A 26,542-nucleotide genomic window follows, 5' to 3' on the forward strand; every position below is an offset into this window, starting at 1 on the left:
CTTCCATGCTATCACTGGCTGTGACAGCGTGTCTCAGTTCAGTGGCCACGGTAAGAAAACAGCCTGGCAGGTGTTCCAGCAACATCCGAGTCCGACTGATCTCATTGGGCTTGAAAATTCATCTGCAGGATATACGGTGTGCCTGAGGTTGCAATGAAGCAAGAGTGAAGTTGTTTTTTATAGGTATAGCTGTTCTGACCAGAACATCCACATTACCAACAAGGAACTGTACAGGCAACTGCCGAGGCTCAGCAAGAAGGTAGCAGCTAGGAGGATGAAGCTGGCCGGCCACAGCCACAGACATCAGGAGCTCCCGGCCAGCAGGCTGGTCCTGTGGGATCCAACGCGTGGGCATCGACCGCGAGGACGTTCCGCGTTAACATATGTGGATGTCCTGAAGAAGGATGCGGGAGCTGAAAGCTCTTCAGAGCTGGCCGGGTGTATGGAGAACCGGAAAGATTGGAGATTCCAATGGAAGCTCGTCTGAGGACGACCGAGAGAGATAGGTCGTACACAAGAGACTCTGCCACCAACCTCGGATGCAGCAAAGTTTCATTATCATGCGCTCCTGCTATCAAGCCCTTGTATGGAACCAAGCTCACTTGCCGCATCCGGAGCTTCCTTCAGTGACTGAAATGGGATGGATGCACCTGAATGGTCAGCTGGTGGCATGACTTCTTTCCCTGTCACCTATGCCAAAAGCATGCAGGGAGATCACTTCATGCAGTTGCACAAAGGGGTGTCTCAACCAACGCTGTAGCTGCAGAAAAGCATGCATGCATTGAAGCATGCAACTGCAAGAAACTTGGCAACACCTGCCAGAACACTGATGATGACTGGGACTAAGTCCATGTTACATAAAAAAAAAAAAAGAAAAAAAAGAAGAAGAAAAAAACACATAATTCATTACCAAAAAAGGCAAATTTTCACTATCTAAATTATATAAAAGTGGTTCCTTCACAATTTATTTTAAATCAGAATGTTCAATTTTATTCCCCACATATGAAAACATTGAAAAGGTAATTTCAGTCTATTTTCTACCATGTTTAGTCAAACATATGCACCTTATTGTGTTTCAGAATAGTGGTGGCCGCCATCTTTAAATTGTCCATTTTGAGGGCTTAGCGTCCATTTTTGAGCTGGGCATACAGCAGATTTGGATTCAGCACACCTTAATACCCCTAGAAAACATGTATGCCCTAAATTAACACGATTTGCCTTCGGGGTTAACATTTTCAGAAATCCAGCCTAGTCTATAGGGCAGGGGTGGGCAACTTTGATGATGGTGAGGGCCACTATATTTCCACCTTCACTCCAGAGGGCCACATTGCATATTGCTACGTCCTACGTTGTCATTCTAGTATCTCATACAAAAGAGCGATGCGTTTTGAGCTTGTAGATCGGCTATTTTTGCTTCTTTTGAATTGAAATCCTGAATTATTTTTTGTTGTTTTTTAATTGGAATCCTGAAATGTCACATTTTTATCTAATTTCAAATGCATTTAGTTATATAGCCATGTTAACTTTATGAACCTAAATACAAATACATTGGACATAAAAAAAAAATACATTTTAATACTACTATACTAGTCATTAAGCTACTAATATTGACTGACGGAATTAAAGCAGGTCATGTTTGGAATTGTAACAGCTGAAATCAATAATATATCAGTATTCCGGTATTAACCTGCGGGCCGCATTAAGTGAAGGTGGGGGCCGCATGTGGCCCCCGGGCCGCCAGTTGCCCATGTATGCTATAGGGGAAGTTCCAAGTTTTGAATGTTAAAATGGAATTCAAGAAGTTGATAAAAAGCCATCCAAAATGTATTTTATACTTTATATTATAAATATATTTAGATTCAGGTCCCACTGTTATTCAGAAAGTTCTTTATGGAGGACTTAAAGCTTTAGTGCTAATCAATGTGATGCTTAGTTACAGGTAAACAATTTCATATGACTTCTGCACAGTAAAAGTAAGAGTAAAGCTCTGTACAGACCGGCGAATTAAAAGCGAAGTATTCGCGATTCGCCTTTTTCCATACACACCAAAAAGCGACGCGAATATGCGTATAATATTCGCTTAATTCGCCTAAATACGAGGGGGTGATATCTGCCTGTAGCCACAGGAGAAAGGAGAAGAAAGGAGAGAGAGGAGAACGGACGGGGAAACAAATTAAACAATGGAAACTACATCCTCAAGTGATGATGACCTGGCCCATTAAATAATAAAAAAGAAAAAGAAGAATAGAAGTCTTCACCGGCGCACACAACCCATCACATCACAGAAGAGACAACACGCTTTCACTGTTCCCCCTCCGCTCCGTTCCCCCACAGACAGGCAGCTCGCAGCGGCAGTGGTGTAAAGTAATTAAAAGTAAATTTACTTGAGTAGCCTGTACTTGTAGGTAATTGTACTTGAGTCCAATTCCCAGTACTTTCCTTCTACTTCACTACATTTCGGACCCTATTGTATTTAATACCCAGCGATTTATTTTAAAACATTAGTCTTTTTGCAGGTATAAATTAACAATAAAACATACATAAACCATGCTTTTACCAGTAGACATTTGAGTACTTTTACCGAGCAACCACACAGACGAGAGACACGGAAAAGCACTGCAACGGGAAGGTCCCTCGACCATGCTCTCTCTCTCTCTTTAAGTAGGATAGAGTGAGCTTGATTTAATACACAGAGAGAGAGGAGTTCACCATCGAATGTTCGCTAAATTCGACACAAGGGCGAATAAAAAACAGACGCCTTTTCGCTTTTTTTTATTCGCGTTTGGTGTGGATGCTTCCATTGACTTTATAAGGTTTAAAAAAAAAGCGAATTATAGCTAATTCGCTATTTGCCAATTCGCCGCCAGTGTGTACGGACCTTAAGAGTACAGTAAGAGTAAGACTAAGGCTGAAATGTGCACTCTAAGCGCAGACCTCCACCAGGCTGGGTTGCCTACCCAAAGCGCGGTGCACATTTTTACATTTGTGACAGAAGTTAAAGTGCTTTTAGAGGTGCCTGATTAGACGATAAAGTGACCAAAAGTATTTTTGAAAGTGAAATATAAGTTAACCCTTTGCTAGGCAATACTAATAGAAATTAACAGCTTTCAATCAATAATGCAAATGAAATCATTGAACTACAGTATGTAACCCATAATAAGTTACACAAACAGTATGGACTTAGCTTTTTTTAATTATAAAACCTACTGTTCCAAGAGTCTTAGGCCAAAACATAAATGGCCGGATGTACGTAGCACCACCATGAGGTGGAGTGTCTTTCTTGGGATACTGGGAGTGTGCATGTGATATTACAATTCTGAAGGAGGTAAGGCACAACCTGTGAAAACATGGAATAAAAGGCCGTAGAAAATGTTCCACAAAAACATCAGTTGACTGTATCTATACTAGGGAGGATTCCAGATGGCAGCTGTTGGAGCCTTCCTGTGGAGGGGGAGCTACCAGGAAGTCTCAGCAACAGGCCAGAGGGGAGACTTCACAGAGCTGACTGATATGGTTCCTGACAGTTATCTTGGTGAGAAAGTAAATTAACTTCTTATTATATTACTGTAGTGTATACCTAATGCTGTTAACACCAAAACGACAAAAAATGAATGTTGCATCAGACTTCTAGCCATATAGTTTTCGTTTGTCGTAAGCCGACACACCACATATCAAAGACTTAACTTTTTTTCTTGATGAGAAGGCCATGTGAGAATCAACATCAGCTACATCTAAATGCACCCTAAGCATAGTTCATTATTTCAAAAATCATGTATAGTGATCAAACTGACCATCAAGTATAGACATGTCTGTAATTAATTCATCATATGTAATCCTATATAAGAACAGGGTTTCTTTTCTTTAAGGTCATATGATAACCCCAAGCATAAATTACTCTGTGCTGTTCTATCCTAGGTTACTCCATGGCAATTGCCACAACAAGAAGTAGCATTCTCACTGTTGTAGGAGCTCCAAGATATAAACACATGGGGATGGTAATGGTGTTCTCCTCCAGCAAAAGCTCCCAAAAGATTGACCCCTCGACAGATTCACAAGTTTGTGCTGAAAATAATAATAATTCACAGTACATAGATTCTTTTTTCTTTTTTTTTCAATAACTGTAATGAATCCTCCTTTGAATGGTTATTTTTGGTTTTCTTATAGTTTCAGATTGGGTCATATTTTGGGGCAGAGGTTTGTACCATGGATGTGGATCAAAATAGATACACTGACATAATCCTCATATCTGCGCCTTCATTCATGGAGAGAGATAGAGAGGGCAGGGTTTACGTCTGTAGCCTTCCTAACAGGGTAAAGAATATTTAACTTTCTGTCATCAAACGCATACATTTAGGTATGAGAATTCAAATTATGATTTATCATTCCTGTTTTTAATTAGTATCCCTACCAGAGAGCTGATTGTCTATCGGAAAGACAACCAGTGTTGAAAGGTGTTGCAGGAGAAAGAGGAAGGTTTGGTTCCTCTCTTGCTCCACTGCCTGACCTCAACAGTGATGGATTCAATGATTTGGCTGTGGGAGCTCCACTAGAGAACGATGGTCAAGGAAGCATCTATATTTTCCATGGTGATGGAAGAAGAACAATCAATCCCATTCACAAACAGGTGTGTGAGTCAAAGGCTAATCCAGTGGCAGTGGTAATAGATTCAAGCAACGTTTTAACTTGATCTCTTAAGATATTCTCTTTCCTTTTTTCGTCATCTAGAGAATTCCTGGCTCCAGTGTCCAGCCTGGACTGCGTTTCTTTGGTCTTTCCATTAGCCAGTCGTCTTTTGACCTCAGTGGAGACGGCCTGCCTGATTTGGCAGTGGGTTCAAAGGGTGCTGTCCTCCTACTCAGGTAAATATAAAGAATGGTGTAATTCTATCCCTGGTGTTATTTTGATTTGATTTGATCTTTTGGATCTTTATTTATCTTGAACAAATAAAAAAAAAGCACAGAAAACTATACATCAATATCATCATCACAATTACAAAACAAGAGGTCTCAGAGGCACTTGCCCATCGAGCAAGTACTGGTCATGTTCTGCTTGCCCAAAGGTCATGCCCACTTGCTCGAAATGTAAATCGTCCAGTATACGATAAAATGATAGGTAAAATTAGAATTACTGTTTAATTTAACACTTGTTTTTTTTACCTTCTGGGGTTGTGCGATAAAACATGAAATATTTATGACATTCCAGTTGACCCCCTTAAGTACCATGCATAGTAGTACATAAGGACTGCAGGAATACACAAGAAACGGAGGGTGAGAGAAATTTCGTCCGGTTTGTCCGGTCTGACTCCCAAGCCTCCGTACTCCGGATGATTTAGATCCGTATACGGACCCTTACGGACAGCTCCCAACTGGACGGACTGAACGTACAAGATGTATATCCGTAGCAAGAAGTACCCACGGCCACCGTTATAAAACATAGGCGCAGTAGTGATGAAAATTACTTTAACTCTGCTCTATGATAGCGGTTCTCAAACTGTGTGTCCCAATATAAATATATTTTATCAAGAAACGGAAAAAAGGTCGTTACACAACCACTTGAAGAGGACGCCTCGACTCCTCACTATAAGGTGTGTGTGTGTGTGTGTGTGTGTGTGTGTGTGTGTGTGTGTGTGTGTGTGTGTGTGTGTGTGTGTGTGTGTGTGTGTGTGTGCGCGTGCGTGCGTGCGTGCGTGTAAAAAAAGTGTTTTGACTTGAGAGCTACTTTTTAAATGACCAGCTCAACATGATCTACTCACCCAAGAACAATGTACAGTAAGGAGTAGGCCTGTCACGATTCATGAAAAAATCGATTTAAATCGATTTAATTAGGGGACGATTCAAATCGATGTTTTAAAAAACGAATCGCGATTTGAACAGTCTATCCACAATGAGACACTAGGTCTTGACTTTAATGCAATATTGATTTTGAAAAGAGGATAAGGGTCGTTTCACACTCTAATAAGGAACCTAACTAATTTCGGTTCGGGAGGGCTCCCCGACCCGAAATTATTTAGGTTCGGGGGGAGTTCATCCATACTTTCGTAACGGCTAGTGCCGAAGTCGCTTGTAAATATTGGAGGTCCGTGGCATGACAACGTTTGTGGCCGATGAATGAGCGTTGCAGGGCGGATACATATCTGACTGGCCCTCGCGCTGCACGCTGAATGACTGGAGGTCCAGTGAGTAGCAGGCAGCAGCACCAGTGGGTTACGGGGTCTCTTCTCTCTCTCTCTCACTCACACTCACAAACGCTCGAGCTCTGTCAAAAACATTTAATCTACAAGCTCACATTATAGACGTGCCGCCCGCCTCCCTTGCTGCATGCATGTCATCACACAGTCACAACTCGTCGTGGAAAACCTATCAACACGGAACACTAGCAAAGTTGTGTTTAATCTCTTCTTTTCTCTTTAAAACGGTCGTTAGCGATACACGCAGCAAAGACGCTCAATACACGGCCACACAAGCATTGGAAGTCGGCGTGTCTCCCTCCCAAACGACCGCTGTTTCCTTGGCTTCACAGCCGAGCATATGAACTTGAGCCGGGCTGAATGAATGAGAAGACACCGCCGAGTACCGAAATTAAGTCGGGAGGTCACAACATTTCAGCAGCACCGTGGAGCCGACTTTAGTCGGTTGACGCCCCCCCCCGAACCGGGAGGGGAAACCCATATTTGGGTCTGGACATTGCCGAACCGAAATTAGTTAGGCTCACTATTAGAGTGTGAATCGACCCTAAGAGTTGTTGTTATGCCTTAGTTTGTGCCTGGCTTACAGTACAGTTGGCTTGCTATGTACCACAGGAAAAATACATTCTTTGATAGAGTATTGAAAAGAGTGTTGTTTAAAAAAAGAACAGGATTTGACATTTAAGAATTGATAAGTTTACACTTTTCTGTCATTTGCTATTTGCTACTGTATATAGAGGATAAGAGAACATCTAAAAAATACTGGATTCCTTGTAAGAGAAGACAAGAGAACTGAAATGTAATTGTTGTTTTTTGTCATTTGATAGTTCTACTGTATTGAAAAGAGCATAAGAGAAAACAGTATTGTTAAAATAAAATAAAATACTGGAATTGTAAGAATTGTGGATTTTTTGGGGGTAATTTTTCTGGAAAATATATTTGTGTTGAAAGAACCGTGACATTGTGAATCGTGAACTTTGAATCGTGATTCAAATCGCATTGTGAGTTGAGTGAATTGTGACAGGCCTAGTAAGGAGGCTTAGGTTTTCAGGTTCTTTTGCTACTGACTCTTGAAAACAAAGCATTGCATTGGGGATTTCACTACTTTAAGAAGCCATTTTTTTTTGATAAATATTTTCCTTTATCTTTTAATAGGTTATATGTTTTAGGGACATGCCAGTCATGTGGTCTACCTGCACAGCCTTTGTGATCTATTGGTAGATCACAATCTACCTTTTGCGCACCCCTGCCTTAGATTATTGCACCATAGTACACCTAAGGTTAATCAAGTGAATTCTGTAATATTGCCCTTTCCCTAGAGTAAAGGAAAAGGTGATTCCAGTGATTCTGTCCATTTCCAGATCTAAGCCAATAGTGAAGGTTGAAGCTCAGGTGACATTCAGCCCAGACAGGATCCCCACCAACAACACAGACTGCAATTATACCTTGAACAACACAGCTAAAGTCTGCTTCACTATGACTCACCACTCTACTGTGAAGACAGGTTTAAAACATTTTAATACAATCTATATACACAGTATACTCCAAGTAGAGCCATTTTAGAATGTGTCTAAACTATTCCAGCTCAAGCGCGGATTAATTATACATTGATGCTGGATTCAACCTTCAAGACTCCAAACAACCGTGCCTACATTGAGACACCAAAACAACGAGAGATGTTCAACTCTTTCACCCTTGACATGGCAAAGGAACACTGCTTTTCACATGAATTTGACATTGAGGTAGGTTGGAAATCTAAATAATCTTAAATTAGAGAGCTATTTTTTATTGAAGGTTGGACTACTGTAAGGATCTTTTCATGATAATGCTTTATCATTGCAGGCTTGTCCAGAGGATGTTCTGAATGAACTTTCTAATGAACTTAGATTCACCTTTGAAGGCGTTCCATCTCCAGACAAGCTTAGTCCAAGCCTTGAACATCAAGCTCAGACAACCACCTATCATCCTGTAAGTCTGTCTGTATGTCTGTCTGTCTGTCTGTCTGCCTGCCTGCCTGCCTGCCTGCCTGCCTGCCTGCCTGCCTGCCTTGCCAAGAGAGCTTGACATTAGAGCTTGCAGATCAGCGAGAATGATTGGCCATTGGAATAGGGGGCTGTTAAGTCTGACATCATTTTGTAGGCAGAGGAGAACTTTTGCCCGCAAAAAAAGCGAATCTTTTTACTATTTTTACTATTTACAAATTTTTCTTCTCTTTGTTGTTGAAAGGAAAGTGGTAGAATTATACTTTAGTCGTTATTTTTGTCTCTGATCTGTTGAAATAGCGAGGGACAGATATTGACAATAAATCTGCTTGGAGGTCTGACTACAAAATGATGTCACGGTTTAAAAGCCCCAAGCAAATCCATGCTCAAACGGATTGTAAGACCATCATAAGAATTGCCAGCGTGTGTGTGTGTGTGTGTGTGTGTGTGTGTGTGTGTGTGTGTGTGTGTTTATGTATGTGTGTGCGTGTGTGTGCGTGTGTGTGTTGTCTCATACACAGAGCCAGGGACAGAGAGAGAGAGACAGAGAGAGAGAGAACACACGCACGCACGCACGCACGCACGCACGCACGCACGCACGCACACACACACACACCCACACACACACACACACACACACACACACACACACACACACACACACTACCTCTTCTATGTTGCTACTTGCTGCCAAATGCACGTTTACTGTTATTTATTACAACATGACAATAAACCATGTAATCTCAATCTCATTTCCATCACCAACTACAGTACCCTTATGCATAAATACCAAATTCTTAATAAATACCAAATTCTCAATCATACCCATTAGTCAAAACAACATCTTTATTGATCACTACATGTACACAATTATATTCTCCACCATTAACACCATGCTGTATAGCCTAGTTCCAGACCCTGAATCGCTAGCCACACCCCTTTAATTTTTTTGTTTCGGCGATTCAGGTCTAGAATCGCTCTCAATGAGGAGGCCTGCCTCGGTTGAAAATCCAAACGGGCGAATCAGCGTCGTGAATCAGCGTCTTGTGATCAGCGTGGGTGGGGGTTTCCCAGAACTCATGTGTGTTTCCAAGTACACCAGCGCCGCCGCCGTACCGTACCGCACATCGTGTCGCGGTAAAATGCGGTAAATTGCGGTAAAATGCGATCGTATCGATCTCGCTATGAAACACCAGTAGCAGGCATGTTATGTTGTGTTTGATTACTAGTTCGTAGTGCTCCTATTCTGACTGTTTCTTTGGTTAGCAAGTAGCACTAGCAAGCAACAGGTTAGCCACTAGCCAGCCAGGCACGCGTATTTGGAAATGACACCCGGGCTCCAGGCGGAGCCGCTCGATTGTCCACGACACTGCAAGCGGCGCGCAGGCCAGCGCGCGAGTGGCCGCGAAGAGCGGGCCAGGGCCGCGCGGCCGGCGGAGCGCCGCGCGAGTTACGAAGCCGTGGTGAATGCAATCGTTATATTTATGCCCAGGCCGTAAGGCCTGGGCAAGCCCACGATAAACGCCCTGTCCAAGCGACTACAATGGAGCGCTCCCTAGCTCCGCTTCAGCCAATCAAAAGCTTCAGTGGGCGGGGTTTCCCTGGAGCCCGGGTGTCATTTCCAATCACGCGCCAGGCACACATAACAACACTATGTCATGTGTTGGTCGGTGAACCAATCGCTGAACAGTGCCTCATTTTGGCAACGCCCATCCCTGCAAAAGCCGTGGGCGGAACTGACTTCAGACTGAATAATGAAGTGAAACGAAATGTCAATTCAGGCTGAGTGTCAGGCTACATGCTGTACTAAACACACACACAATTTGCACACACCTGAAAATGTGATTAATATGACCGACTTCTTCCCTTGTACAACAGTTAAGGTTTGAAATCAACTGTGGCGCTGATGACCTATGTACTGACAACCTCAAAGTTGATTTCAACTTTACCAGGTGAGACATAATGTACACATGTCATCTAAGTGTGGTTACTTTTTGTTGATGAACCTGTGCCATTTCTTGCCCTGAAAAGAGTTAGAACAAAATATGACAAATCTAGAGCCTTAAGTTGTAGGCAAAACTGATTTTGTGGGTTTGCTTGTCTGTCAAGTTATGTCACATTGAGTTATAATAGTCAGGGGATATTAAATATCTGGGAATAAATTCCTTACCAAGAAATGTCTTCACCAATGTGTGTGTAAAGGTGTCTAATAACACATCTAACAAAGTTTGAAATTCAAAATCCCTAGGATTCTTTTTGAGCAGTGGTCACAACGCTCCTATACGTGGCCGTGTGTGTGGGTATGTCTGTCTGTCTCCGTGTCTGTCTGTCTGTCTGTCTGTCTGTCTGTAGCCTACAGTACCTTTTTTGACCACACATGTTAAGGGAGGGGCGCTGTTGTTCAGGCCAGACCAGACCAGACCAGACACACACACACACACACACACACACACACACACACACACACACACACACACACACACACACACACACACACACACACACACACACAGGATGGATACCAGTGGCGGCCTGAGTGACATGCATTTTATTATTAATAATTATTAATTTTGTTTAATATTGTTTTAATATTTTTTATTATATATATATACAGGTATATATATATATTTGTTTTGCTGTTGCGCAGCCTCCACGACCACCGCTCAGTTCACACGGGTGTGATTTTTTTTTTTACAGCTGCTGAAAGCTGGGCTCCCATTGACTTTCTATAGACTACCACTGTCCACGCGTCCACGTTTCTCCCAATGACCCTGTAGCCCCCGCGCCGGTTGGGGCGCGGGGGGCTATGAATGGTAAATCTTCCTCCCCCCGACTTTCGCCACCTCTGTGCGGTCCAAGTGAACACAGCGACGTGCTCCCTACCTCCTTGGCCACCACTGGCCCCCACCGCTGCGCTCAGGGTCCCTGGGTAACGCCAGGTCACACCAGTGATACTCAACCTCCGCCCGCGGGCCACTTCCTCAAAGTCACGCATCCAACAAGCTTTAAACTAAGCAGATTGGACCTTCCGTTCCAGAGATAATGCCCAAAACATCTTGAAAGCGGCCATTGAAATCGCAGTTTGTTTTTTCTTTTTTTTACCAGTGGCTCTGCCCGACCAATTATCATACCCAAAACAACATTGTATACCTAATGCAAATCAAATGAAAGAGAGATGTACTGTAGCTCTACTTAACAACTGCATCATTAGCCATTTGGTAGCTAAACAGTCTGGGTAATCTATTTTAAGGAGATTGTTTGATTTTATTTTCCTTAGCCATAACTAATAACTATCTATTTTCACAAGTTTATTTTCTGTAAAAAGCCCTTTGTGTTGAATGTGGGCCAAGTCATATAATGACATTGTGAAAAACTGAAAGAGAGATGTGCTCAGCTATTTTTGTAATGTGGCCCACAAGTTCAGAGGTTTGAGTATCCCTGGACTATACAACAGGAAGAAAATACCCAGGAAAAAACCTGCTTTAATTAGCATGTGAGGGGTCTAACTATGGGTTTGTCATGATTCTGAATTCATTGCAAGCATTTTTTTTGCACGAGAAAAAAAAAGAAAGTAAAAAACCTTCCTTGACCTAAAAACGGACCCACAAATGATGGTTAATGATGAGTCATCAATTTTCACAGTTCAGTGGGGGCCATTTTTAGCCCAAGGAATGTTTGCAATGGATTCAGAATCATGACAAACCCCTAGTTAGACCCCTCACATGTTACTTAAAGCATCATTATGGGCAGTGATTGAGTTATACCCACAGAGCTATGGGAGCCCTATTCTGGCGGCGCCAAAGGCGCCGCCAGTTCGGCGGCGGCGAAAAAAAATCGGGTAATTGCGGATATAAAGTCGCCTAAAACGGGTACTTTCCTATATTAAATCATATTAAATCGGGTATTTCGCGGATATAAAGTCGGCTAAAACGGGTATTTCCTATATTAAATCATATTTTTCCTTTCACAATATTAATTCGGGCTTCACATTGGCTATGTTGACAACTCCAGGCAGTCTTTTCTGTTCATATTAACTCACCATTATTGCTCAGCCTCCAGTTCCCAATTCCTCCATCTGATGATCTGAGCTCTGAGCCATCCAGCCAAAAGTTCCCGTTCTGGTAGCATAAAGTCGGCTAAAATGGGTATTTTTCTTTCTCAAAACAAGGCGGGTCGGGTTCATATTTATTTACTAAAAAAAACAATGTCACGGGCACAGGCTACAGTCTTGCTCACAAGACAGCGTTGTTTGGTTGTTTGTTGCTGTCCGAGTGTCCGCCTTCCTTTGCCGTCCGGGCCGTGGCTAGAACAGACACTCGACGCAGTGGTTCCTAGCTTATGGGGAAAGAAAGCCTGGTAGGCGAGGTTAGGGGAAAGGTAGGAAGTAGGAACCATTGCAGCGAGTGTGTTATAACCCGGACGGTAAAGGAAGACTCACACCCCACATTAAATGCGCCTGATTTATAATAATAAAATTAATAGTAGGATTAAACGGTGTGATGTCATTGTTTAGTCTTACTGTCTAACATGTTTATTTAGTATATCTAGTTAACATAAATAATATAAATTCTTCCAATGGAACATAAAAAAAAAGAAAACGAAAAAAAAAATAAAAAAAATACACACTTAGAAAAAAAGAGACCCCAAAGGGGGTTGTTGACTATGGGGTCCCAGACTTTAACTATGGGAGCTAAGCCCCTACTGGCTCCCACATAACTCGAACTCTGATTATGGGTATTTTCTTTCTGTAGTATAGTTTATAGAAAGTCAATGGGAGCCCAGCATTCAGCAGCTGTAAAAGATTATCATAGAAATTTTGAATTTCAAACTTTGTCAGATGTTTTACTGGACACCTTTACACACACATTGGTGAAGACATTTCTTGGTAAGGAATTTATTCCCAGATTTGACGTTATTCTGATAATATTCTCTGACTATAAAGGACATTTAAAAATAACTCTCCTTTACCACAATGATGTGATTCACCACAATGATGACTTGAAACGGGCCGACGCCACATTGATGATGTCAATTGTCCATAATGTGGTCCTGACCAATGGAATGTATGTAATGCATGTGCTAATAAAACTTATTTCAGATATTATTTTGATGCTCATATTTACTGTAGGAAGTATTACATTGTATTACCTTTTAGTTAGCACGTGCATTCCGTACATTCCATATGTATGGATATGAAAAAATGACTTACTGTGACATAACTTTATTGGCAGCGGATGTATTTAGAATTTCTTATATGAAATCAAAGTGATTGGTAAACAGGATGTATTTTGCCTTTCCCCTAATTAATATCTTCATACACGCTTTTTTTTTTTTTTGCATCAGCTCTAGGGAGGTTAAAGTGGGAATAGATGAACTGTTGAACATAACGGTGTCAGTTGAGAACAGAGAGGAGGACTCGTACAACAGTCGTGTTACTCTCACATATCCTCCTGGACTCTCATACAGGAAGTTCACCATGCAGCAGGTAAGACAGTGTTGCCACGGTAACGCCAATGCAACCTAACTGACTCCAAGTTCAGTCTTAATAAGTTGTTCTCATTGATAAAAGAAGATATATGATTAACATGCATTGTGGTTTTCTTTGTGTTTACCAAGGGAAGAGTGGAATGTAACTCTATAGACAGTGAGGATGGTTCATCACAGGGGAAGAGCGATTGCACCATTGACAAGCCTCTTTTCAATACCAATGCCACGGTTTAACTTTTAGATTTCTAACCTATCTTCAGCTCACACACCTCTCCATTAAGGATAACCAGATACAAATAACTTGTATGTTCTACTGTTTTTGTAGATGAATACATTGGTTCAAAGCAATTTCTCTGATTTTTCTCATTCCATTCTAGGCTGTTTTCACTGTCTCCTATGGGATTGATACCAACATTGAACTTGACGGAAATATACTGATCACTGCAAAGGCCACAAGGTACTGTTGTCTGGTGGAAACCCTTGCACTGATTGTGTGTGCTTTATATTATTACTTTACTAGCATTAAGTTTTCTTCTGTAACAGTGGAACTGCTGGGCATTCCCCAACAAGTGAACTTTATCAACATAAGGAGATTGGTGTGAAGTACAGCATTTTTCTATCCATTTCCATTTCCAAATCAAGGTTTGCATTGTTTCTTGGAATTCACAAAGTCAGTCACTGTATTTAATTTAAACATAGTGCTGCAGATCAAAGGTTTTATATTGAATAAAACAATTCTTAATATTTCCATTCAGTTCATCCTACACCAAATTCACTTTTGGAAGAAATGATCTGCAGACACCACTTGTGCAATCAATTATGGTAAAACATGTTATGTCAATCTTTTATGTTTATCAACTCCATTCAGCTGTTAGGTTTAATGCTTAAGTGACATTAATATACCCCCCTTCTTTCTATCATGTTGACTATCTGCTGTCAGGTAACAAATTCTGTGAGAGCCTTTAGTGGTACTGTGGTCATCAAGGTGCCAGTGAAGCTGGGTAAAAAACACATCTGGACGGATCCTTGTTATATAAAGGTGACTCACATCCTGGATGAAACTTGAGTGCATGTTGGGTCTCAAGCACACCAACCTTCAAACTGCTCTGTGACCAACTTTTTCTCATGCCACATTCAATTGAGTTCAATGAGTTGCACCTATTGACGTGTTAAATCTAGCATCAACAATAATCACTAATATTATTGTCCAATGGAGAATAATGTTAAATTCTCCATTGGACTAACACAACTTGCAGATTCAAGGCTGCTACAGACATAAGGATGAGGAACCTACTCTCTCACATTTTGTCGATGACATCAAGAAAACACATACAGTGGTAAAGTGGCCTGAAATATCAATTATGACATTTAGTAAGAGTTATAATTAAGTGTATGCTGAAATGATGATAGCCTTTTTTTGCTTTGAATTTGTTTGAATCCGTCCTGCTGTAGGATTGCACTGTTGCCAGATGTACAGTGTTCAGATGCAACGTGTCCATGGTGAAAGGTCAGCATGACGTTTACATCATTTCTGCCAATCTGAGCTCAGAATGGATTGATCAGGTGAATATTACGTTAGAATGTACTGCGTAATGACAAATGACATAGATAGACCCTTGTGAATAAATATGAATTCACCTATTTGATTCCCATAGCTAGCATTGCTACAGTTGCACACACCTGATATTAATAGGGATTGATTGATTGATTGATTGATTGATTGATTGAAGAATTTATTAGAAGTTTGCATAGGAAAAAGTACAAATCACTGGTACAAGGTCAACTAAAAGGAGATCCTAGTAAGCTTTTTTTACACAGGAACCACTTTATGTATCTCATACAACATTGAAATACAGACGGATAGAACACAGTAATATAGGGAAATGTCAGAAACAAAAGGGGAGGAAATTAAAAAGTCATAAAAAGGGAGATGCTATTGGGCAGCTACCTTCTTTATTCAACTCAAGATGACCGCCAGACGTTGCAATACTTGTTGCGACCGTCAGGTCGCAGTTACTGTCAAAACCTCCACCAGCTGTCTGTCCGTCCGTCCGTCAGTCAGTCAGTCAGTCAGTCACACGTCACACTTTTGCCCTGCTCATATCTCCGCAACCGTTGCCCCGATCAATGCCGAATTTTGCACACACACTCCTTGCCTGCCAAACCACAACCTCCACCCATCAATTCTAGCAAGGCCCTCTTCTAGCGCCACCATGAGGCAGATTCTTGCAAAACACATTTTTGGACACTGCTCCTACAATTGTTGCCCTAAAATCACGCAAATCGGTACACAGTATGTCTACACTCATCTCATCAACATGGATCTGTCCCATTTAGTGCCACCTTCAGGCGGATTTTTTAAAACACATTTTTGGACACTACTCCTACAGATTTTGCCCTAAAATCACGCAAATCGCTACACAGTATGTCTACACTCATGTCATCAACATGGATCTGTCCCATATAGCGCCACCATCAGGCCGATTTTTTCAAACACATTTTTGGACACTGCTCCTACAAATCTTGCCCTAAAATCACACAAATCGGTACACACTTGCTCTACACTCATGTCACCAGTAAGACTCCCTAATCGGGAGATAAGCGACCGTTGGTCGCTTATCTCCACAAATAGGCCAAAAGTTTGTTTTACCAATTATTACACTCTATGTGAACATTTACATCAATCAACGAACAACATATAACTCCATATATAGAGACATAGCTGCTGACATCAGTTTGACATCACACTGCTGACATCAGTATGACATCACACCGTACACAAATGACCCTTATATAAGACCGGCATTATCTACCGACAGATTAGATGCAAGCAGGGTCTGAGGCAGGTCATCACTGCCAGCATGACTCACACCATCCTTCCTAGACGATTTTGACATATTGTTACTAATCTGTCGGTAGATAATGCCGGTCTTATATAAGGGTAATTTGTGTACGGTGTGATGTCATACTGATGTCAGCAGTGTGATGTCATACTGATGCGGAGATATGAGCAGGGCAAAGGTGTGACGTGTGACGTGTGACCGACCGACCGACCGACGGACGGCCGGTGGAGGTTTTGATACCAGTAAGACTCCCTAATCGGGAGATAAGCGACCGTTGGTCGCTTATCTCCACAATCTGTCGGTAGATAATGCCGGTCTTATATAAGGGTCATTTGTGTACGGTGTGATGTCATACTGATGTCAGCAGTGTGATGTCATACTGATGTCAGCAGCTATGTCTCTATATATGGAGTTATATGTTGTTCGTGTCCAAATATGGGGCTTGTGAGGTCAGAGTGAGATTCGTCGGTTATCTCCATATATGGAGGGATGTAGGGTAAAAAACATGGTTGCTATGGTAAACAGTTGGTTGCTAAGGTAAAAAAACATGGTTGCTATGGTAAACAGTTGGTTGCTAGGGTAAAAAAAATGGTTGCTATGGTAAACAGTTGGTTGCTAGGGTAAAAAAACATGGTTGCTATGGTAAAACCATGGTTGCTAAGGTGGTTGCTAACGTACACTAACAGACCAGCAACAACAGACTGTTGCCACAGCAACGTACACAAAGGTTTGTGTACACATGTGGTGTGATGTCATACTGATGCGGAGATATGAGCAGGGCAAAGGTGTGACGTGTGACGTGTGACCGACCGACCGACCGACCGACCGACCGACCGACCGACGGCCGGTGGAGGTTTTGATACCAGTAAGACTCCCTAATCGGGAGATAAGCGACCGTTGGTCGCTTATCTCCTGTCACACTGCTGACATCAGTATGACATCACACCGTACACAAATGACCCTTATATAAGACCGGCATTATCTACCGACAGATTAGTAACAAGATGTGAAAATCGTTGAAGGTTGAATCTCCAGATATGGAGATAACCAACACATCCCTCCATATATGGAGATAACCGACGAATCTCACTAAGTCTGACCTCACAAGCCCCATATTTGGACACGAACAACATATAACTCCATATATAGAGACATAGCTGCTGACATCAGTATGACATCACACTGCTGACATCAGTATGACATCACACCGTACACAAATGACCCTGACGGCACACACCAAGCAGTGTGATGTCATACTGATGCGGAGATATGAGCAGGGCAAAGGTGTGACGTGTGACGTGTGACCGACCGACCGACCGACGGACGGCCGGTGGAGGTTTTGATACTAAACTGCGACCTGACGGTCGCAACTAAACTGCGACCTGACGGTCGCAATCAACATGGATCTGTCCCATTTAGCGCCACCTTCAGGCCAATTTTTTAAAACACATTTTTGGACACTACTCCTACAGATTTGGCCCTAAAATCACGCAAATGGCTACACAATATGTCTACACTCATGTCTTCAACATGGATCTGTCCCATATAGCGCCACCTTCAGGCCGATTTTTTAAAACACAGTTTTTAACACTGCTCCTACAGTTTTTGCCCTAAAATCACACAAATCGCAACACAGTATGTCTACACTCATCTCATCAACATGGATCTGTCCCATATAGCGCCACCATCAGGCCGATTTTTTTGAACACATTTTTGGACCTAAAATCACGCTGCAACCTGACGGTCGCTTATCTCCCGATTAGGGAGTCTTACTGGTCTGTATCACAATACAATACAAAAGGTGTTAAATATAGAGAAACCTTTCAAGGGCATTTTCTTTGCTTTGGTGTTTCTGGACGAACAAGTTTCAAATGACCGTATCTTCTTCAAATTTTGTCAAATTTCTAATAATGATACATCATATGAAAGCTTAGATTCTGTACTTTCGGAAAATGTGAAAAGTAGAAAAATGACCATGGCCCCGTTGTGTCTGAAAACGCCACGAGCGGTCACATATATCAAAAACGCATATCTTATTAAAACATTTTATATTAATGTTATATTATCACTAAAATCTTAGTGTTTTGTCGATTAATTGGTGGCCAAATTATACCCTCAGGTCCACGGCCCACAGGTTAAGAATCCCTGATCTTAGGGATTTTTTTTATAGTGTCACTCATAGTGACACTTGTTGAGTGCTGACAATTTTCATAAGTGCAACATTTCATTTCCGCCTTTGGCTCCTCCTTTTTCCCCTCTATATTACGGTAAATCTCTTTGCCGAATCCCGTATTACCAATCTATGGCTTGTGGGTATTTTTGCTGAATGTTCGCTTCAGTATATGTGAGGGGGTGGAAGACAGCGTTATTCTTTTTTTTCGTTAAAATGTATTTCTTTGGAAACTCTTGTGTTTTATTATTATTTCTGTTAAGTGAATGCTATTTTATATGTTTCCCTTATTATACATTTACTTATTTGTTTGTGTTTAATAACGTTATTTCTCCCTACATGAAACTCCCCTTCTGATATATGTGTGTGTGAAGAGCCTGATAGGTTAACCAGCGGCCGCTACTCGGCCAATGAGAAGAGACTGACGTCATGCCCGGCCAATGAGAGGCTAGTGTCGGGCAGGGGGCGGCCTTTATAAGTGGGACTCTGTCACTCTGTTACTGAACGTGAAAGGAGGAGGACGTGTGTGTGAGGCAGGTGAACAGGCAGAGGTGACCAGTGTTATGAGGGACTGAGGACAGACACAGGAGGGCATGAGCAGTGAGCCCTACCTAGAACTATTGATGATGAACTTGAGTGAGCTCCACAGTGCAACGCAGTGAGTCAGACAACACGGTGGCCCAGCAGAACCGGTGAAGTTCCCGCGGACCATCTATCCTGACCAGGCGAGCCGAGACGAGCCGCTCCATCCGAGCTGACTAGAGGGGTCGCAGTGGTGACAGTGGTGTCGTGCGCAATACCCGCACAGGCAGCCATTGGCTGCCTCCGTGTGAGTAGAGAATCTGTGCACCATTTGTCTCTTCAAGCCACTGACCTGAGTTATGCCAATAAGTTAAAGTATACAAGGATACTGGCCTATTTTCCTTGTTCGCAGATACGAAGGCCTGAGACGTAGATGTTACTGAAGAGTTGCTGTGTCCCTCTACACGTCTTCTACTCACCCTGCTTATTATCATAATTATTATTATTATTATACCTGCCTGCGCCTATTAGTATTACATATATAACACACGTCCTCTTTGAGCTAATGATTTGCAATATTCATATTATTATATATACGCCTTAAATTGCTAAATGGCGAATATTGCACCCGCACTTTAATTGTGCGGTGGGAATTGATAAAGGGAGGAAATTACCCGGGTTGTGATCTTATTGTTGGTTGTTTTTAGGTTTTTTAGTTAGAAGCGCTATTTAGGAGTGTTAGGGTTTTATTTGTGTTTTGAATGGTTTTATGGCGTATAGAAGCCCCTGTATTTTAGATAATAAAGAACTTGTTATACCTTTGGAAATACTGTGTCCGGCTCCTTCTCTCCTGGGTTTATATTGCTCTGAACACCTGAAAAACGTACCTGTGTGTCTTAAAAGGGTTATTATTATATATCTCCTTTTCCTCTTTTATAGAGGTGGCGTTGTCGGAAGTCTTATAATTATATATGGAAATGCTAATGATAATACTGAAATAATACACTTGAATCAAAAGGTGTGTACTATAATTATTTATTTGCAAATCCAAGAAAGTAAGGTGTTGACAAAGAGTACCAGTTTATTCTGGCTGTTAATGTGAGTCTGGCCACTCTTACATATACACACAGTACATGTGGTTAATTATCTCTAACAAAGACTGTTGCTCGTCTTCTTCCCTCTTTGTTTCCGACCCACAGATTGGTCTCCAGTCTGCCAAATTCAGTTTGATCAGCACAGCCACTCTGGACTATGACAGAGACCATTACATCTTCGATTCACCAGAGTCTAAAAACAATCCCCCAGTTAAAAAGGTAACATTGCATACTTTAATTTCACACTTCATTTTCACTATTTAGAAGACATAGAAGAAAGTGATTTAATTGTTCTCGTGACCACCCCTCAGATTGTATACACGGTAGAGGTGTACACTGTCACTGAGAAACAGCAACACATTCTCACTGCTGAAGAAGGCACATATGAGACAGACCTCAACACAGTGATTATTGTTGAGATCATGCGAGGCCTGGCAGTTTTGGCTTTGATCACTACTGGCTTATATAAGGTAATATACTGTGTGTGCATACTGCACTTTCATATCAAGGCATTAGGCGCCTATAGGCGGTCACTTCATTGGTTGCTCAATCTGTCAGTCTATCCGTCCACCACTTTGGTCCCAAACATCATATCTAGCTACTATTACTGTAGCTTAGTAGCTTTGGGCGACCTGATAGCTGAATGGTTAGGGCGCATGCCACAGGAGCTCTAATGCCTGACAATCAGTCCTATTCCCATCCATTTGCAGCATGTCACTCCCCTGCTCTATCTACATAATTCCCGTCAATAAAGGCTAAAGAAAAAAAGAAATGCAAGCTGGATTGCCTTGACATTTTCTGTGCACCATCATGAACCACAGAGGAAAACCTCTACTGAATTTGATTGTGTCATGGCCTTTCCTCTATTGCCACCCTTAGGCCAAATTTTCCAGCTTACACAAACAGGCCTGTGCTTTGTGACAATTCAATTCAATTCAATTCAATTCAATTCAATTCAATTCAATTCAATTCAATTCAATACAATTCAAATAGCTCTATTGGCATGAATGTAACAGTTACAATATTGCCAAAGCATCAAGTGTCACTCCCTGTCATTCTCTCCCTGTTTCCTGTCTACCTCCACTGTGTACTGTATTAGTTAAGCCTGAAAAGCCACACAAAAGTGAGTTTTGTAGGAGTAGTAAGTAGCCAAGAGCCAACTGAGTTGTGTCATAAACCAAAGAATCCATGTTATCGAATTTATCTTCATGTGTATCTTGGTGTATGCTACTCTCAGGCTGGGTTTTTCAAGAGTCGGTACAAGCAGATGATTGCTGATAAGTATGGAGTACAAGGTCCAGAAGATGGTGGAGAACAACCGCCAGAGGAACAACAGCTTTATGCCAACTGTTGATAGAGACCCGGGACTCAACCATGTACAGTATAGAGACTATACTGTGTATTTTGCAATGCATTGCATCATTCATTTCTGTTCAATTGTGACAAGTTAATTTTATATAATTTGTATAATAACATTTCCAATACTATACAACACTGTAGATCACATCAGCCTTCATTTTCAGAGCCATAAACAGTCACTGAACATGTTTAATTGCCGCCCAGTCATTGGGTCCCAAAATGACAGAAAGATCGAAGTAGAGCTTTAATCACATTAGTAGGCCGGCCTATACACACACACACACACACACACACACACACACACACACACACACACACACACACACACACACACACACACACACACACACACACACACAGCATACAACACAAGCAGCAGCAGCAAAGAACAAATACAAAGATTCCTACCTTGAGAAGTCTTCTACTTGACTTCATCAGTTGCACAAGTGATGGCCAGGGTTAAACTTTGGAACCCATGGCATGGCTAGAGAGATATAGAGCCCTCCGCTCCAGGGGAAATCTCTAGTCATCTCCATCCTCCATACCGGTATCTGGCTTGCTCGTCAGTATATGTACAGTCACTGAACATGATTCATTGCCTGTCAATCAATGAGGCCACAGCAACGTTAGTTTTATATTGGATAGTTGACAGATATCCAACCACAGAGCAACATACATGTAAGGATAGGCTACTCAACTCTACATTCTGCAGGGCATGTATAATTGATTTTGCATGAAATATTGTACATGAATATAGTATTTTACATTGTATGCTTTTATTACTGCACATTGTTTAATCATTACTGCCATAATGGTAGAACTGCACTTACAAAAGAAAATGATAATGTTTAGATTAAGCATTGTCCTTCAATGGTTGTACAATCATGCTTCTTCCAGCTCAGAAACATTGCTCACATTAAGTCTTGCTTTTTGTCACCTTTGCGTTTGCAGACCTTGAACAAAGTCATTGATGCTTTCACTTCATCAAACAAATAAATAGTATAAATAGTAAAAAAAAAAAAAAAAATCCCTATACACATATTGGTGTGTTTGTGTCCTCGCAATGCAATGTAGATTTGCTGTTTTAAAAAGATTTCTATACATTTTGAAAACTTGTGAAATAGTCAGGAGTCAGGACTATGCATGCTTTTGGTACACATGTATATTCTTTACAGAGTATTTGTTATGTTGTGTGTTTATTACAGTAGGCATGTTGAGGACTGTTATTGCGGGCTCTGGGCAAGAGGGGGCACAGTACACCAGACATGGGGCAGAAGGTGGCCAGGAGGAACCACCTATAAGGAAGTGTGCAGGTTGTCTTGGCGCGTTGTACAGAGCCAGTGTGTTTGCTCCAGGAATAAACAAGAAGCCTATTATAACTTAAAACTGTGTATGTGCGTCTTCTCTGTTAACTCTACTACAGTAGTTCTACCTTATGGTATTGATAATTTTAAAAGACAATTGAGTATCTCTTCCAACACTGCTGAAACTTTAACACCAACCACTGTGAGATATGTCTTATATTCAACCATTTCCTTTAACTACATCAACCTTAGCCTATAAGCTGGGGCAAACATTTAACAAATACATTATTTGTAGCCTATTAGCTGAGCTGTTAAGATACTCTTTATCACTTTGCTGATGAGAACTGATGCTCTTATCCAGAGGAACTTACAGGTACACATATGAGGTTTCAAACAAGGATATTTGGTCAAAGCATTGTGACTTTCTTTCTTTATTTATGTATTTATGTATGTATGTATGTATGCATGTATGCATGTATGTATGTATGCATGTATGTATGTATGTAGGTTATTTATTTAAAAGTATAGCTATATATAGACCCACAATAATAACAGTAACCACATTTATACATATCTGGCCTTTTACTCAATACAGTAGGCATATAGATTTAACAACAACTGAAATACACACACTGCTGTTGCATCAGTATTAGCCTACAACTCACTGCATCCTGACTCGTTTTTGTTTTATCAAGTAAAATAATGAAAGTGAAATGACACACAATTCAGCTCCTGTAGCCTATTCTACTTCATGGAAAAGTTAATGTTACGCAGCTAGCTGATAGTAGCCTACTACACTACAGTAGATAACTTACTCACCTGGAAAATCTACTTAATGCAGTTTGTCATGATGACAATTCATTCACTTCTCCATCATCAACTCTCTTTCAAGATGTGACTTTTGCAGTCTTCACTCCTGGCAGTAGCTAGGCTGCCTGACAAGTAAATAAAGGCTGGTTTCCGAGGCTACCTGACAAGTGACAACTCTTCTCAACCTCTTAATACACTCTTTTACTAACAAATAATGGAGCTTGTGTCAATCTGTCGGTCTTGTTCAGCTGTGACGGGAGGAGGCGGGAAAAGCGGTGGCTTTAAAGAGCCCGCGAAGCCTGCTGCTAGTTGAGTGTCTAGTCTACAGTCCTAGGAGTATCGGACAACAACAACAACAACAACAACAACAACAACAACAACAACAACAACAATAATAACAGCTTATTTTTGCTGTCTATAAATTCGTAAGCTCTCTCGACAGATTCAGACTTCAGCCAGAGCCAGCAGCAAATTCAAAGAAACAAAACAGCAGAGGGCACTGTTTTTCTTTTCTTTTTTGGTCGATGGGTTCCCAGATTGATACATTTGCTGTTCTTCTGATACATTTTTCTGATAAAATGTTTTAATTGTACAGAGTCTGTTCAACTGTACAAAACAACATTTTCAGTCAAAGTAAATAAGAGAAAATAAGCATATTAAAGCAAGTCAATTTAAACAGGATATTATGTGCTGTTACAAAATAAGAATACATAAATAATAGGCTACTAGCCTAACAATAATAAGATGATTATGGTGATTCTTATTTTTTATTATTATTGACTTAATTAAAATGAAAGTTCAAAAGCAGCTGACCACAAAGGGTTAACAACAGGAGTTAAGTGATGTTTTTCTCTTAAATGATGTGTTTATTTTCTGATATTAATCATTACTATTGATTGATTGAATATGTTAGCAGTTTGAAGAAAGAAAAAAAAAGGCACAGGAAAGTAGGCCTACAGTTCAATACAACCCACTTAAAAATGTATTTCCGGTTTATTAAAGACCCAGAGAAATGGGGCGATCCCTGTTAGGCTACTACTGAACAAACACTCTACAGGTAGCAACAATGATCACTATCAGAGTATAGAACTTTAATCTTTTTATAAAAACCTTAAAAATATCACTGACACTAAGCTCAAAAGATAAAGATGGTCCCCATGATTCCAGTATTGTAAACAAAGTAAACCCACAAAGCAAATAGAAAAGGATGAGCTTGTATTGTGGAATATGGTGATCAATCCATGTTTATATAGTCTTTCCCTTTTAGGCTCAAACACAGACATATCCCGAACACAAGACCAGTGACCTGAAACAGAAAAAAATACAGGTTATTGGCACTGAACTCAGATATAGAATTGTTTTGAAATAGCTGATCTACAAGTTCACAACATGTCACAATGCGATGCATCATGTGCCTGTGGTCCCCTTGGGGCCCCTGGGGACCAAACATGGTCGCTGGTGTGAATGTTGTCATGGCAGTCCCCTGAACAGTGTTTGTGGAAAGTTTGGTGCGGATCGAAGAAACGGAGTGCCAGCCCCTACTGTGGCTATTCTCTGGCAGATCCCTGAGTGAATATGCAGTGTTTGTGCTAAATTTGGTGCGGATTAGTCTTATAAAATATGATAAAAACAAAGATCAACATCAAAAAGAAGAAAATAAATGAAACTTAAATGAATAAAAAAAACTAAAACTAAAAACAAAACTAAAACAATAAACATATACAAGACGAGTCACTATTCTTTCCTTCTCTCTCAAATAAAATGTAAGGTTGCCCCAGTGGTTCACCCGGTATGAGAACATGCCAGCTAGTGCAACCGGCCTGGGTTTGAATCCGACCCTTGCTGCACATTTCCTGTCTCTCTAATGCTGCATTCACACTGAGAGAAGCCAAGCTAATGGTTTGCTTGGTAATTCAATGTATTCTCTAGGCAAAGCTTTTTTTCCAGCTTGGAAATTTTAAAAGCTTGTTTGCATAGAGAATACATTGAATTACAAAGCAAACCATTAGCTTGGCTTTTCTGTATGTGAATGAGGCATTAAACTATCACTATCAAAATAAGGTCTGGGGCTGGGCTTTGAAAATGCCCGAAGAATGTTATCTTTTAAAATAATAATAATGTAATAATAATAAACAATGTAGGCAATTTCTCCATAGAAATTAGTCTAAACTTCTAAACCATATTGTCACTGTTTCACCATTAGGTAGTTTGTGTTGGTAATGATGGAAATCCAAGAGCAAGAATGTATAGAATGTATAACATTTACCTCCAGGATTCCAAGACCAAGACAGACAGCACCAACCCAGAGCAGGTTTTTCACTACAACCATGGCACAACCCTAAGAAGTAAAACATAATCAAATAATGGCCCAAAAATAGTGGTTTTGTCATTGTTTGTGTGCACATGCATGTGTGTGTGTGTGTGTGTGTGTGTGTGTGTGTGTGCGTGCGTGCGTGCGTGCGTGCGTGCGTGCGTGCGTGCGTGCGTGTGTCTGTCTGTCTCTGTACACGTATAATATACATTTAAACTTTTCCAACCAAGGAGTCCCATCTGGCTGCAGCCTCCTATTGCAAAATTGATTAATAAAGTGAAGTTGCAAACGTGCAATTTTTGCTCTTATTTGAAAATTAAACTACCACAATCATCGTATGAATTTCAATTAACCTTGTATACATTATATGAATACAAGGTATACATGTATGTATACGTACATGCCCTGTGGTTTGACTATACTGACCGTTTTGTGTATGTTCTCTGTGTTCTGGCCACAGCCTTCGGCCTTCTCCT

At 41.0% G+C, this 26,542-nt stretch overlaps 1 protein-coding gene across 1 annotated transcript in view; it reads left to right on the forward strand.

The window, feature by feature from the left end:
* LOC308303106 (integrin alpha-M-like) overlaps positions 1-21,636 on the forward strand; it is a gene marked incomplete at both ends in the record, with an annotated part of 45,063 nt that extends 23,427 nt beyond the window's left edge. Inside the window, 15 exons of the mRNA XM_080747429.1 lie at positions 3,409-3,532; positions 3,916-4,055; positions 4,165-4,311; positions 4,412-4,624; positions 4,726-4,859; positions 7,546-7,688; positions 7,769-7,926; positions 8,027-8,152; positions 10,045-10,118; positions 13,510-13,651; positions 13,783-13,881; positions 15,106-15,216; positions 20,388-20,501; positions 20,594-20,752; positions 21,520-21,636. Coding sequence (XP_080603555.1) covers positions 3,409-3,532; positions 3,916-4,055; positions 4,165-4,311; positions 4,412-4,624; positions 4,726-4,859; positions 7,546-7,688; positions 7,769-7,926; positions 8,027-8,152; positions 10,045-10,118; positions 13,510-13,651; positions 13,783-13,881; positions 15,106-15,216; positions 20,388-20,501; positions 20,594-20,752; positions 21,520-21,636 — 2,001 coding nt within the window. The remainder of the gene's footprint in view (positions 1-3,408; positions 3,533-3,915; positions 4,056-4,164; positions 4,312-4,411; positions 4,625-4,725; positions 4,860-7,545; positions 7,689-7,768; positions 7,927-8,026; positions 8,153-10,044; positions 10,119-13,509; positions 13,652-13,782; positions 13,882-15,105; positions 15,217-20,387; positions 20,502-20,593; positions 20,753-21,519) is intronic.
* Between the last annotated feature and the right edge of the window lie 4,906 nt (positions 21,637-26,542).

This window comes from Nannobrachium achirus, assembly GCF_963921795.1.
Source record: "Nannobrachium achirus genome assembly, chromosome: 18".
Taxonomy (NCBI): Eukaryota; Metazoa; Chordata; class Actinopteri; order Myctophiformes; family Myctophidae; genus Nannobrachium; species Nannobrachium achirus.